This window comes from Trichomycterus rosablanca, chromosome 13 (genome assembly GCF_030014385.1).
Source record: "Trichomycterus rosablanca isolate fTriRos1 chromosome 13, fTriRos1.hap1, whole genome shotgun sequence".
Classification (NCBI taxonomy): Eukaryota; Metazoa; Chordata; class Actinopteri; order Siluriformes; family Trichomycteridae; genus Trichomycterus; species Trichomycterus rosablanca.
In genome coordinates, this window is record NC_086000.1 from 14741851 (window position 1) to 14754437 (window position 12587).

The 12587-nt window shown below is 39.1% G+C and overlaps 1 protein-coding gene across 1 annotated transcript; it reads left to right on the forward strand.

The window, feature by feature from the left end:
• The first annotated feature begins 10149 nt into the window (after positions 1-10149).
• On the forward strand, positions 10150-11286 carry ankrd9 (ankyrin repeat domain 9). The gene has a single exon (XM_063007464.1). The coding sequence runs from the start codon at positions 10323-10325 to the stop codon at positions 11187-11189; it is 867 nt and encodes a 288-aa protein (XP_062863534.1). The 5' UTR covers positions 10150-10322; the 3' UTR covers positions 11190-11286.
• Positions 11287-12587: the final 1301 nt, after the last annotated feature.

Here is a 12587-nt window from a genome sequence, read left to right on the forward strand (position 1 = left end):
GTGAGAATATATATATATATATATATATATATATATATATATATATATATATATATATATATATATACTGATCAGACATAACATTAAAATCACCTCGTTTCTACACTTACTGTCCACTTACCATATAGAAGCATTTTGCAGTTCTACAATTTCTGACTGCAGTCCTTTTTTAGTCTGCTTTCACCCTGTTCTTCAATAGTCAGGACCCCCACAGAGCAGGTATTATTTAGGTGGTGGGTCATTCTCAGCACTGCAGTGACACTGACATGGTGGTGGTGTGTTAGTGTGTGTTGTGCTGGTATGAGTGGATCAGACAGCAGTGCTGCTGAAGTTTCCGTGTCCACTCACTGTCCACTCTATTAGACACTCCTACCTAGTTGGTCCACCTTGTAGATGTAAAGTCAGAGATGATCGCTCATCTATTGCTGCTGTTTGAGTTGGTCATCTTCTAGACCTTCATCAGTGGTCACAGGACGCTGCCCACAGGGCGCTGTTGGCTGGATATTTTTGGTTGGTGGACTATTCTCAGTCCAGCAGTGACAGTGAGGTGTTTAAAGACTTCATCAGCATTGCTGTGTCTTATCCACTCATACCAGCACAACACACACTAACACACCACCACCATGTCAGTGTCACTGCAGTGCTGAGAATGATCCACCACCCAAATAATACCTGCTCTGTAGTGGTCCTGGGAGAGTCCTGACCATTGAAGAACAGCTTGAAAGGGGGCTAACAAAGCATGCAGAGAAACAGATGGACTACAGTCAGTAATTGTAGAACTACAAAATATGCACAATGTTGCATTTTTGCACCTTACCCTTTTTATATCTGTGCTGCTATAAAAAAAAAAAACCTACGCTGTGTATCAGAGTAGGTTTTTTACCTCACCTATCATTTACTCAGTACCATTTTTGTTGTATTTATGGTACTGTTTTTTATCTGCACTGTGTATTGAATTGTCTTGCACTTTTGTTTATGTTGCACCCTGGTCTTGGAGGAACATTGTTTCATTTCAGTATGTACTTGTGTATAGCTGAAATGACAACAAAGCATCTCTTAAAGTCTTTAATATGTTAAACAAAATAAATAGCAAGAAGAATTCAATCAGGTGGCACAGTGGCTCAGTGGGTAGCACTGTCACCTTAAATTCCCAGGTGGAGTGGTGTAGGTCCTCTCTGTGTGGAGTTTGCATGTTCTCCACGTATCTGTGTGGGTTTCCTCTGGGTCCTCCAGGTGCTCAGGTTTGTTAACACAGTCTAAAGACATGCACTCAGGTTAACTGGAGTACCCATAAAGTATGAGTGGGTGTGTGCTTGCCCTGTGATGGACTGGTGACCTGTCCAGGGCATTTTCCTACCTTTTGCCTAGTGAATTTGATCCACCGCAACCCTAAACAGAATAAAGCGGTGTTAAAACAGACAATGAATATATAAAGGAACCACAGTTACACAGCTGATATTAAACCAAGGCCGTAGCCATGACCTAAACATTTGTGGGGGCAGATCTACCCTTAAGATTCCTGTTTCTTAAACATTCCTGTCATATCAACAACTAATGGGAACAATGACAGATACTAACATTATGCAAAGCTATTGAGTAGAATATGTATGATGGGGGGGTTAAGCATTTCTAAATATGTACTGTGATCATGGGTTGCATTAAACAGTATACCACCATCATCTTTTTCTATACCCCACCTCTATATGCCTATTTCATAACAGCTGCCAACAATGTCACAGTCAAGGATATATTATATGTTGGGCTGATGGTAGTTACTGGTGGTATACATGTTGAATGTAGCACATATAGGCAGGTATAAAGATCTGAGTGACTCCGATAAGGGCCAATTTGTTATGATCAGACAAACGAATTGATGAATCTCTGAAACAGCAAGGGGTGCACACAGGCATCTGTGGTGTATACCCTTTGACAGTGATCCAAGGAGGGCCACAAACCCCAGACAAGTAGCTGGGCAGCCCAAGATTCACTAATGCCAGAGGATGTGGCAGCTATGGCATATGGTATGGACAAACAGTAGGGCTTCCATGGCTCAAATTAAAGATAATGCATCAGACTTAGACATTTCTTAAGTCTTTCTGCTCTGAAGCCACTCAGATGGATTTAATGTACTCACTAGAAGCTTGTTTAGGATTATACATTTGCAGCCATGGTTAACCTATTATAAATATGGTTGTACTTAAGTTTTGCAGGAAATATGGCATCAGACCTAATATGTCAGTAATCAAATAGTTCTTCTAAGCAAAGAGGGCTTACTTAGTGTCAAATCATGACTAGCATGAAGCATCAGAAAAACATGAAGGTCGGAGGATAGCATGATCCTGCGTGTGCTGGAGATCTTTAAGAATACGCCGTTGACAAGTGTGATTCCAGAAGTGTCTAAGAAGGTAAGTGTTCTATAGCTGTCCTGTAGCTGCCAATGTGGGTGTTGTGCAGCCAGCAGAGGTCACCTAGTACACAGAAGGTGAATATGTCCAAACTAAGACAAGACAAGAAGAGGCTGGAGTGTAGGCATTTAAATATGCAAAAAAGGTCAATGCTGTCAATGAAAGGGTACAGCTGTCAATGAAAAGACATGCTTTTACTTTAATGCTAAAGTAAAATGTGTACATAATTCTGCAAAGAAATCCATAAGCTAGTCTAATTCAATAATTTCCCACGGGATAAATAAAGCATCTGTCTGTCTGTCTGTCTGTCTGTCTGTCTGTCTGTCTGTCTGTCTGTCTGTCTGTCTATCTATCTATCTATCTATCTATCTATCTATCTATCTATCTAATGTTATTAATTTATTTATTAGGATTTTAATGTCATCTTTTACACACTTTGGTTACATTCATGACAGGAACAGTAGTTACTCATTACACAAGATTCATCAGTTCAAGTCTTCATGTCAAACACAGTCATGGACAATTTTGTATCCCCAATTCACCTCACTTGCATGTTTTTGGACTGTGGGAGGAAAACGGAGCTCCCGGAGAAAAAGCACGCAGACATGGGGAGAACATGCAAACTCACACAGAGGGGACCCAGACCGCTCCACCTGGGAATCAAAACTTCTTGTTGTGAGCCGACAGTGCTACCCACTAAGCCACCATGCCACCCCTTACATAATGTAATTAATATAAAGTCCCTCCCCCTTTGCTACTGTAACAGCCTCCACCCTTCTGAAAAAGCCTTTCCACAACATTTCCGAGTGTGTCTGTGGAAATATGTGCCCACCCAAAGGGGTCTGAGGTCAGGGCTCTGTGCAGTCCACTGTAGTGCCTACACATGAAACTTAACACTTGACCCCATGTCATTAAAGACCTTGCTTTGTGCACAAGGACAGAGTCATGCCAGAACATGACAGGGCCTTCCTCAAACTGTTGCCACCAATCTGGAAGTATAATGTGTTTTATTTAATTTACTACAAACTGAGTGTGGCTGAAATATGTGAACTCAAAGTTCCAACATTTAAATCATTTCTCAACATGGGGAAAAAATTAAGTTGACTATAATAAAGTTGCCTGGAAAAGGAGTTCATGTATTTTGCCCTCACAAACACTGGGTATAATCAAATAATCAAATCTGCAATTGGTGTCACAAAAAAACATTAAAACATTAATTACTGGGATGACTAAAACTGGGATTTATAGTTAGATGAATTAAGGACCAGTTAACATTAGTTTTGTGTAAAAAAAAAGAATGGATACACAATAGAGCCTAAACCCCACCGTTATGTATGGTGGAGTCTCTGTCCTGTTTCAGCCACCATTTCTCCAAAGGTCCTGGTAACTGTGTTACATGGGATCATGAAGTCTATAAATAACCATTAGATTTTAAATAAAACTTAAAAATGTTGTGGTTAGATATTACATCAGGATTCAATTCCAAACATGTTTCCAAATTACACAAAACTGGTTTAGCCGTAGCCTGGTGGTTAAGGCACAGGACTAGTAATCCAAAGGTTGCTGGTTCAAGCCCCACCACTGCTACACTGTAAAAAGGAGACTGTGAAATGTACAGTAACTTGCTGGCAGCAATTAGCCGGTAAGTTGCTGTAATACAATTTACAGTACACATACTGCAAATTTAATTACAGTAACTATAAAGTACTGTAATATTTATTACAGTAATAATCACAGTACTGTAGCTCTTATTACAGTAATTTCACATTACTGTAACCTAATACAGCAGTAATCACTTTACTGTAATTGTTATCACAGTAATGCAGTCTTTTAATTACAGCAAATATCAGACTACTTTAAAGGCATTACAGCATTTAACACTAAAATAATATTCGAAAAATAACTATACACTGTAAAAATTAAGACACTGTAACAAAAAATCATTTATTGAATTTCAACATTTTAAAACATGTTTTTGAAAATACATAGATAATTAAATAAATAAATTCATATTTTTGTAAACACTGCTGTTCTAAACAAAACCATAAAAATGTGCGAGTGCTTTGTTTTACATTTGCTAGAATCCACATCTTGGGCTAAAGTTTTCTTTCCTGCACTGTAAAGATAAAACAAGGAATTACTGTTACTGCTGTAGAAATTTATATACAAGACTGGAGACTATGACAGTTTTGTTAATTCCTAACCTCCCATTAGAGATATTACATTAATAAACACATTCTACTATTCAAAATGTGCTGTTTAAAATTCTTACCTGTTTTGTTAATGTTATGCACGCTGGCTCTCTAGTGTATCACTTTTGGCTAGACCATTAGCTAGTTGTTTATCAACTGGCCGATTAGTTCTATGTTTAGCGAGCTAGCTTGCTTTCTGTCTTAATAGCGTTTTAAAAGAGTAGGTGACTATTATCAAGTAATTCTAATTTCTGTACCTGTTACTGATGATATAAAGATGTCTTTCTGTCTGAGTGATAAAAAAAACTAATATTTGTGTTAGATATAATGCAAACTGTACTATTACCAAAGACGGATTATTGTTTAAACTGACAGAAAAAGAAAAATCCCGCTTAAACTTACCGTATTGTGATTCACAGCAGAAATATGCTTACTGTAGAATTCGCCCACCACTGAATCTTGACCATAATCCTTTGCAGATCTACAGTAAAATGCTGTGTACAGGTTCTACAGTAAGAATTTTATCATTTTACAGTAGTAATACTGTAAAAACTACAGAAATTTGTTACAGTGTAGGTTGCTGCTGTTGGGCCCTTGAGCAAGGCCCTTAACCCTCAGTTGCTCAGATTGTATACTGTAACTGTAATGTAAGTCGCTTTGGATAAAGGCATCTGCTAAATGCCGAAAATGTTAATGTTTAAATTAAGCCTTTGCCATGGCCATCCCTGTTTACGGACAGTGGTAACCTAGAGGGTAGAGCTTTGGGCTATCAACCGGAAGATTGGCGGTTCAAATCCAGGCTCTGCTATGCAGCCACTGTTGGGTCCTTGAGCAAGACCCTTAACCCTGTCTGCTCCAGGGGCGCTGTAAGGTAACTGACCCTACGCTCTGACCCTAGCTCCCAAAACAAGCTGGGATATGCGAAGAAAGAATTTCATTGTACTGTACAACTGTATATGTATATATGACAAATAAAGTATATCTTCTTCTTCTTCTAACAACCTGTGGTGTAAGCTAAAATGGGAAGTTCACATATGAGAAGCAAAAAAAAGTTTGTATTTAGGAGTGCTGTCAATTTTCCTGATCTGTTTTCTCCAAGTTTCTTAAGCATTACAGAAGAAGTCTCAGCACTGTTTTAGTCTAATGCGAAGGTCATATTTCATATTTTGCTTTTTTTCTAAGTGAAAATATGTTAACATCCTAATCAGCAAATAACAATTCTGCTATTTGTAATGCAGTTATTGTATATTTTTACATATTGGAGAAATGTTTTAACAATACATATGTTATGGAACAAATAATACTGTTAATTTAAAATTGTTATAATTACTACTACAACTACCATTGAGATTCTATATTGGCATTCGCTTTCTGTTGAGAATATTACAGTGAATGTTTTATAATTAACAAAACATGGAATTGAACTAGTTAGATCTTTAAAATAATTATTTTAGTAAAAGATTGTAAGCTAAATAACAACAAAGGCTCTTAACGATCATTTTCACCTGTCACCTTTACCAAAGGTCACAGTAATTTTAATATAAAAACTCGTGTGAACTAACTCAGGATTTTCATCCTATTTTTATTTATTTATGTTATTTTTCCACAAGGTGGCGTTGTTGGCGTGTATAGTGATAAGGTAAATATTCTCCTGAAAGGTCAACTCTCTTTAACCATTGATTCATAACTTTCAAAAGTTATGCTTTCATAATTTACAGCTGATGGCTGGATGAAGATGTAGTTGTCATAATAGATTGATAAGTGGTTCTTCACTCAAAGGCAGAGAACGCTAGTTTAAGACTGCAATTAGTCCTAAAATGGGTGCATGTACGTTGTTTTGAATACAATTGTTGGTCTTGATTGTATTATAATATCTTTATAATTACATACATGAGTACATAATTGGCTCAGAAGATTTTGCTAGTAAATAGAGGGTTAGGTTTTAATCACAAATGAGAAGAACAATTGCTGAGCCTTGTAAGCATGTCCCTCACACACTGGATGCTTGGATCCCTAAAAACATTTTGAAGAATAGAATTTTATGTTAATCCCACTAACAATTGCCACTAACTTACATCTTGAAGCAATATAATGTGGCCAATCCTTCACTTGCATGGTTTTGGGTTAAAACCCAGATCCTTAGGATCCATGTTTCCACACTGCCTGCACATGGCTTTGCAGCTACAACCTCCTCCACTCTTCTATGACGCCTCTCCACAAGTCTTTGGGGTGTGTCTATGGATCGTGTACCCATTTAGACAAAAGAACATTTGTGAGGTCATCCACTGATGTCTGACAAGAAGGCTCGGCTCACAATCAACACTTCAATTCATCCCAAAGGTGTTTAGTGGCCTGTGCAATCGACTGGATGTCAACACCAAACACGTCAAACCATGTCTCAATGGACCTTGTTTATGAAGAAGGTGCATTTTCCAAATTCGGCCTCAAAGTTCATATAAAATCTATGTTATATATTATTTTATATACTGATCTGATTATAACTTTTTATCCAGTCAGGGGTGTTTACGCAGAGGGATGTTGATATGCTGAATGATCTGAATGTACTGTATGTGCTTGGCACTGATAATACAGCTCATATTACAACACAGGCCAGGCATACAGTGTATCACAAAAGTGAGTACACCCCTCACATTTCTGCAAATATTTTATTATATCTTTTCATGGGACAACACTATAGAAATAAAACTTGGATATAACTTAGAGTAGTCAGTGTACAGCTTGTATAGCAGTGTAGATTTACTGTCTTCTGAAAATAACTCAACACACAGCCATTAATGTCTAAATGGCTGGCAACATACAGTAAGTGAGTACACCCCACAGTGAACATGTCCAAATTGTGCCCAAAGTGTCAATATTTTGTGTGACCACCATTATTATCCAGCACTGCCTTAACCCTCCTGGGCATGGAATTCACCAGAGCTGCACAGGTTGCTACTGGAATCCTCTTCCACTCCTCCATGATGACATCACGGAGCTGGTGGATGTTAGACACCTTGAACTCCTCCACCTTCCACTTGACAGGCTGACCTCCCACGTCTTCAACCTCTGCAGCAATGCTGGCAGCACTCATGTGTCTATTTTTTAAAGCCAACCTCTGGATATGACGCCGAACACGTGGACTCAACTTCTTTGGTCGACCCTGGCGAAGCCTGTTCCGAGTGGAACCTGTCCTGGAAAACCGCTGTATGACCTTGGCCACCATGCTGTAGCTCAGTTTCAGGGTGTTAGCAATCTTCTTATAGCCCAGGCCATCTTTGTGGAGAGCAACAATTCTATTTCTCACATCCTCAGAGAGTTCTTTGCCATGAGGTGCCATGTTGAATATCCAGTGGCCAGTATGAGAGAATTGTACCCAAAACACCAAATTTAACAGTCCTGCTCCCCATTTACACCTGGGACCTTGACACATGACACCAGGGAGGGACAACGACACATTTGGGCACAATTTGGACATGTTCACTGTGGGGTGTACTCACTTATGTTGCCAGCTATTTAGACATTAATGGCTGTGTGTTGAGTTATTTTCAGAAGACAGTAAATCTACACTGCTATACAAGCTGTACACTGACTACTCTAAGTTATATCCAAGTTTCATGTCTATAGTGTTGTCCCATGAAAAGATATAATGAAATATTTGCAGAAATGTGAGGGGTGTACTCACTTTTGTGATACACTGTAGGTGTGGGTGCTCTTCAACATCACACCACGATTTACTACAAGTGCCATCCGTAACATTTTATCTCTCGGTCACTCACCCCTATTGAGCGCACACTCACACTCATCTACATGAAGACAATGTTACACAATGTTACAATCTGAACTGGGAGTTACAATGTGCTCATATTATGTGATCTCTCTGCTCTATCTCTATATTATGTTATCTGTTTACATTCCAGATTGGGCATTATACATTTTTCTTAAATTATAAATACTTCCATGCCTTCCTAAAATTAATTACTGGCTGTGCCACCTTTAGCAACCAAACACTTAAAAACTGGACATCAACCTTTCACATAGCATAGAGACATTTTGGTAATCTATTCTTTGAGATTCTGCCAATTAGAAAGCAGCATTTATGGTTCCATTAAGTTATCGATCCACATCTATATATTATTTCCAGTCAATACTACAGAGATTTGTTATTTTTATGATTTATTGATTGGAGATGTGCTGCTCTTGTATTTGACCCACTTAGTCATGTAACAATTTTGTTCTTTTTCTGTATTCGTCTGCAAGAATGTATGTATGTAGGAAACATGTGGAGTGTGGCGTCTTATTTTTATGAAATCATTTAATTTATCTTGCTTATCATAAAATTAAACAATACATAATACTAAATAGTTTTCTTATTAGTATACAAGTAATAAAGCCATGTCTATTTTGGTGAAATCATTTACTACATTGAATAGCAACATACAGTAATTTTACTAATTGTCTATTATAATTTAATAGTCTTCCTGAGTCCATATAGGTTTTTGGATTTTCTGGTTTCCTTTCTTGGCTATTATAAATTTAACCCTAACTTAATGCCAAGTTTATCATATTTGATACATGACTTTTAGAGACCTCTACATCACCAGTAGGTCATTTGTTTTCCTGAAAAGCTTTGTGTACAATTAGATAAATGTCTTCTGCCCCAACCAGAGGAGCTATCATCAAGCATTGGCCCCCTGTTGTTTTGCATGGATGTTTTAACCAATTTTGCAAAATTACTGATCCTTCATTAGAAAAACGTATTTACATTTTCTGCATTTCGCAGACGCTTTTATCCAAAGCGACTTACAGTTGTGACAGTATATTGCCTAAGCAATTGAGGGTTAAGGGCCTTGCTCAAGGGCCCAACAGTGGTAACCTGGGTGATGGGGCTTGATCCAGGAACCTTTTGATTACTAATCCAGTACCTTAACCACTAGGCTACATCTTCCCTCATTATATTTAGTGGATTAATTTAACTTATTAGTACTTGATATTTCATAATTTATTTTGTTGTAAAATCGGGTTGAATATGTGTGTATCAAATTAGATACAGCAGGCATTTAAGGCAAATATCAGTAAAATGTCGTTTTATGCATTTTATCCATTATGAATTCCACAAATTTTTGGGCAATGTTTTGGTAGTTTAGGCTTCAAAGGGTTAAGTAATGGGATGAGAAAATACACATACTGCAGCAAAGTACATGAAACAGTGCTCTCTAAAAAACAAACCTTATGCAGGGAGGGAAAAGGAGTCAGATATAATTCAAGAAGCACCAAAGCTCTTTCACAAAACCAGTGAATAGTATCACTTTGTGTCATTCCCTTTTTCCACTTGTGTACACTTTCAGTATGAGTAAATAACTTGAGAGAGGTGTCTTGTCTTATTGCTGCTGTGCTGTTCTCTATATGGGAACACTGCAGTCCATTCGGACTATCCTGACGTCATATCTGCATGACGTTAAACACCAGCAGCCAATGAGAAACGTGCAGTAGCATATAGTGAATATATAAACTGAGTTGGGAGCGTAAAGCAGGCTTTGACGGCGGAGGCACTAGAAAATCCTCTTCTGATTGTTTTTTTTTTTTAAAGAATAGACAGTAAAGTAACCAGGCTGTGCGTGTGTGTGCTGACCAACTTTAAACTCTACAGTCTAAATACCTTGCAGATGTTTCAGTGACAAAGTCAAAACTCCCAAACATTTCAGAACAATCTTCATAGAAAGTAAAGATGCCACTGGATGTGGGAATGTACGAGCGTCGGCCGGATTACAAATCTGAAAAGAAGTGCCAGCGCACCTCGCTCGCTTTCTACCAGTCTGTTCGGGACCTGCTGCCGGTCTGGCTGCTGGAGGACATACGCGCAACCGAGGCGTTTCACTGGGAGGAGGAGGGTCGCGCATGCGCGTTTTCGCCTTCTGAAGCGCTCCTGTACGCCCTGGTCCACGACCACCAGCAGTACGCGCGCTACCTGCTCCAGCGCTTCTCCGTGCACGCGCTCGACATCCCGAGCGCGAGTTTCCGCTGCTGCGCGGCCTCCCCGCCGCCGCACTTCGCCGTCGCGGTCCGCTACAACCGCACGAACATCCTGGAAATGATAATGGACACCACCGAAAAGTTTGCGGAAGAAACCGAAAAAAGGCTGCTGTTAAACAGTCGCGGTTGCCCTCACGCTGACAAAGGCAAGACCGCGCTGCACCTGGCGTGCGACTTAGCGCGACCTGAATGTTTGTTGTTGTTGCTAGGACACGGCGCGTGCCCTTACGTAACGGACTACGACGGGGACACGCCTCTGGACTGCCTGCTTCAACAAATCAATCAGAGCGAAATGGACATGCGCACTAAGAGAGTGTGCCTGGGCTACCTGGTGTTATTCATGCCCACTCTGAGTTTCCGCATGCGCACTGAGCTGCAGGAGAAGCCTGGACTGTGGACACAGCTCGTCGGGGAGCAAGCCTTCCAGTGGCTCTCCGGGAACTCTCCACCGTCTCTGTTCGTACAGAGCATGCGCACAGTAACACACCGCGTTCCTGCAGAGCAGCGTGCATCCCTGCCTGACTTTCTCCGACCGCCCGATTTCAGACTGCACCAAGATTAAGGTGTACTCAAGGGCACTGAGTGGACTGTACTCAGTGAGTGTACTGTACCCCCCCCCCCCCCCCCCCCCACGTGTCCTGTAAAAAACATAAACTGGGACACAGTCCAGAACTCTGATGCATTAGGGAGCCACGATTTATACACAGGGTGGCTCCCATTACCCCCAAAAAGGACACCAGACTGCAAACAGGAGGACATGACAGTGGGTAGTCAGGATAGTGTCTGCAGCACACAAATGAACTCTAATTGTTATAATTGTGATGCAACCAAATGAAGTAGAAAATTGCAATATTAATGAACGCTCTACTCACCACATTAAGAGTCTAGCTGTGATACTTTAGTACAAAAAGCATGAAATTCATCTTTCCTACTTCTCTAAATGACAAGGTGGTGAACTGTACGTTGTTTTTCATTTTGGCATGTTGACAGCATGAACAGTTACTACAACTTAGTAATTAACTAGCATTTCAGTACTGGACGTCCTCACAGACAGTGTGAGGACCAATAAAATACAAGTATTTTTTTTACATGTTCCTAAACCAAGGCAGGGAAATTAATTATGATCATTACAAGCATTTGGTTAGCTTCCAAATGAGGACAAATACGTGTCCGTCCAGGCATTGTGCCGGACGTTTGTAGTGCTGTCCTAGGAAATGACCAGGTTTGTAATTTTTAAGACAAGCACCAACCAGCTTTTATTTTGGAAAATATGAAGTTGCAAACCAGGGATGTATCTATTCCTTTTTATCTAATTAGTTCAGATACCAGCAGTCCAAGTGTAGATTGATACTAATCCAGTACTTATAACATTACAGTTACCAAACTGACTCTGCAAGATAACTGCAAACATTTAAGGTGTAATAGTAACAGTTTGATTGCTATGTTTCCATGTCATAAGAAAAAAAATCACAAACATTAATAGCATAAAATAGCTTAGTGGATCATGTTTAAAATATTTGATATGTATTGATTTTTTATAGTATTAAGCCATTAATTAGGCCAAATACTGACACTGGCAATTAAATAAGGGCAGCCTATTAAACGCTTGTATAGCTTTTAAGTTATGGTAGGGCAGTGTGAGGCTATGATGTTACTCTATATTTGTGTGAAATCTTTAAATCAGTCACTTTTTATATATGTTTACGGGTTGATGAAATATACCAGTGTAAATGCACTACCTATGCACTGTAAATATGTGAATATTTTTATGCTATAAAAAGAAAGATGTTAAGAATATTTAATATTAAATAAAATTCTATTTTTGCAATAGTCTTCATTTTAATGAAGGTCAAAGCAATGACGAATTACTTTAACTCATTTAGTGCAATAGACTCTTTTGCAAATAAAATTTTTTATACCTGATAAAAACATTACAAGATCATTCGATATATGATTGGTT

What these genes read in the sequence shown, in the direction of transcription:
- ankrd9 (XM_063007464.1), top strand. Translation starts at nt 10,323, where the DNA reads ATGCCACTGGATGTGGGAATGTACGAGCGTCGGCCGGATTACAAATCT.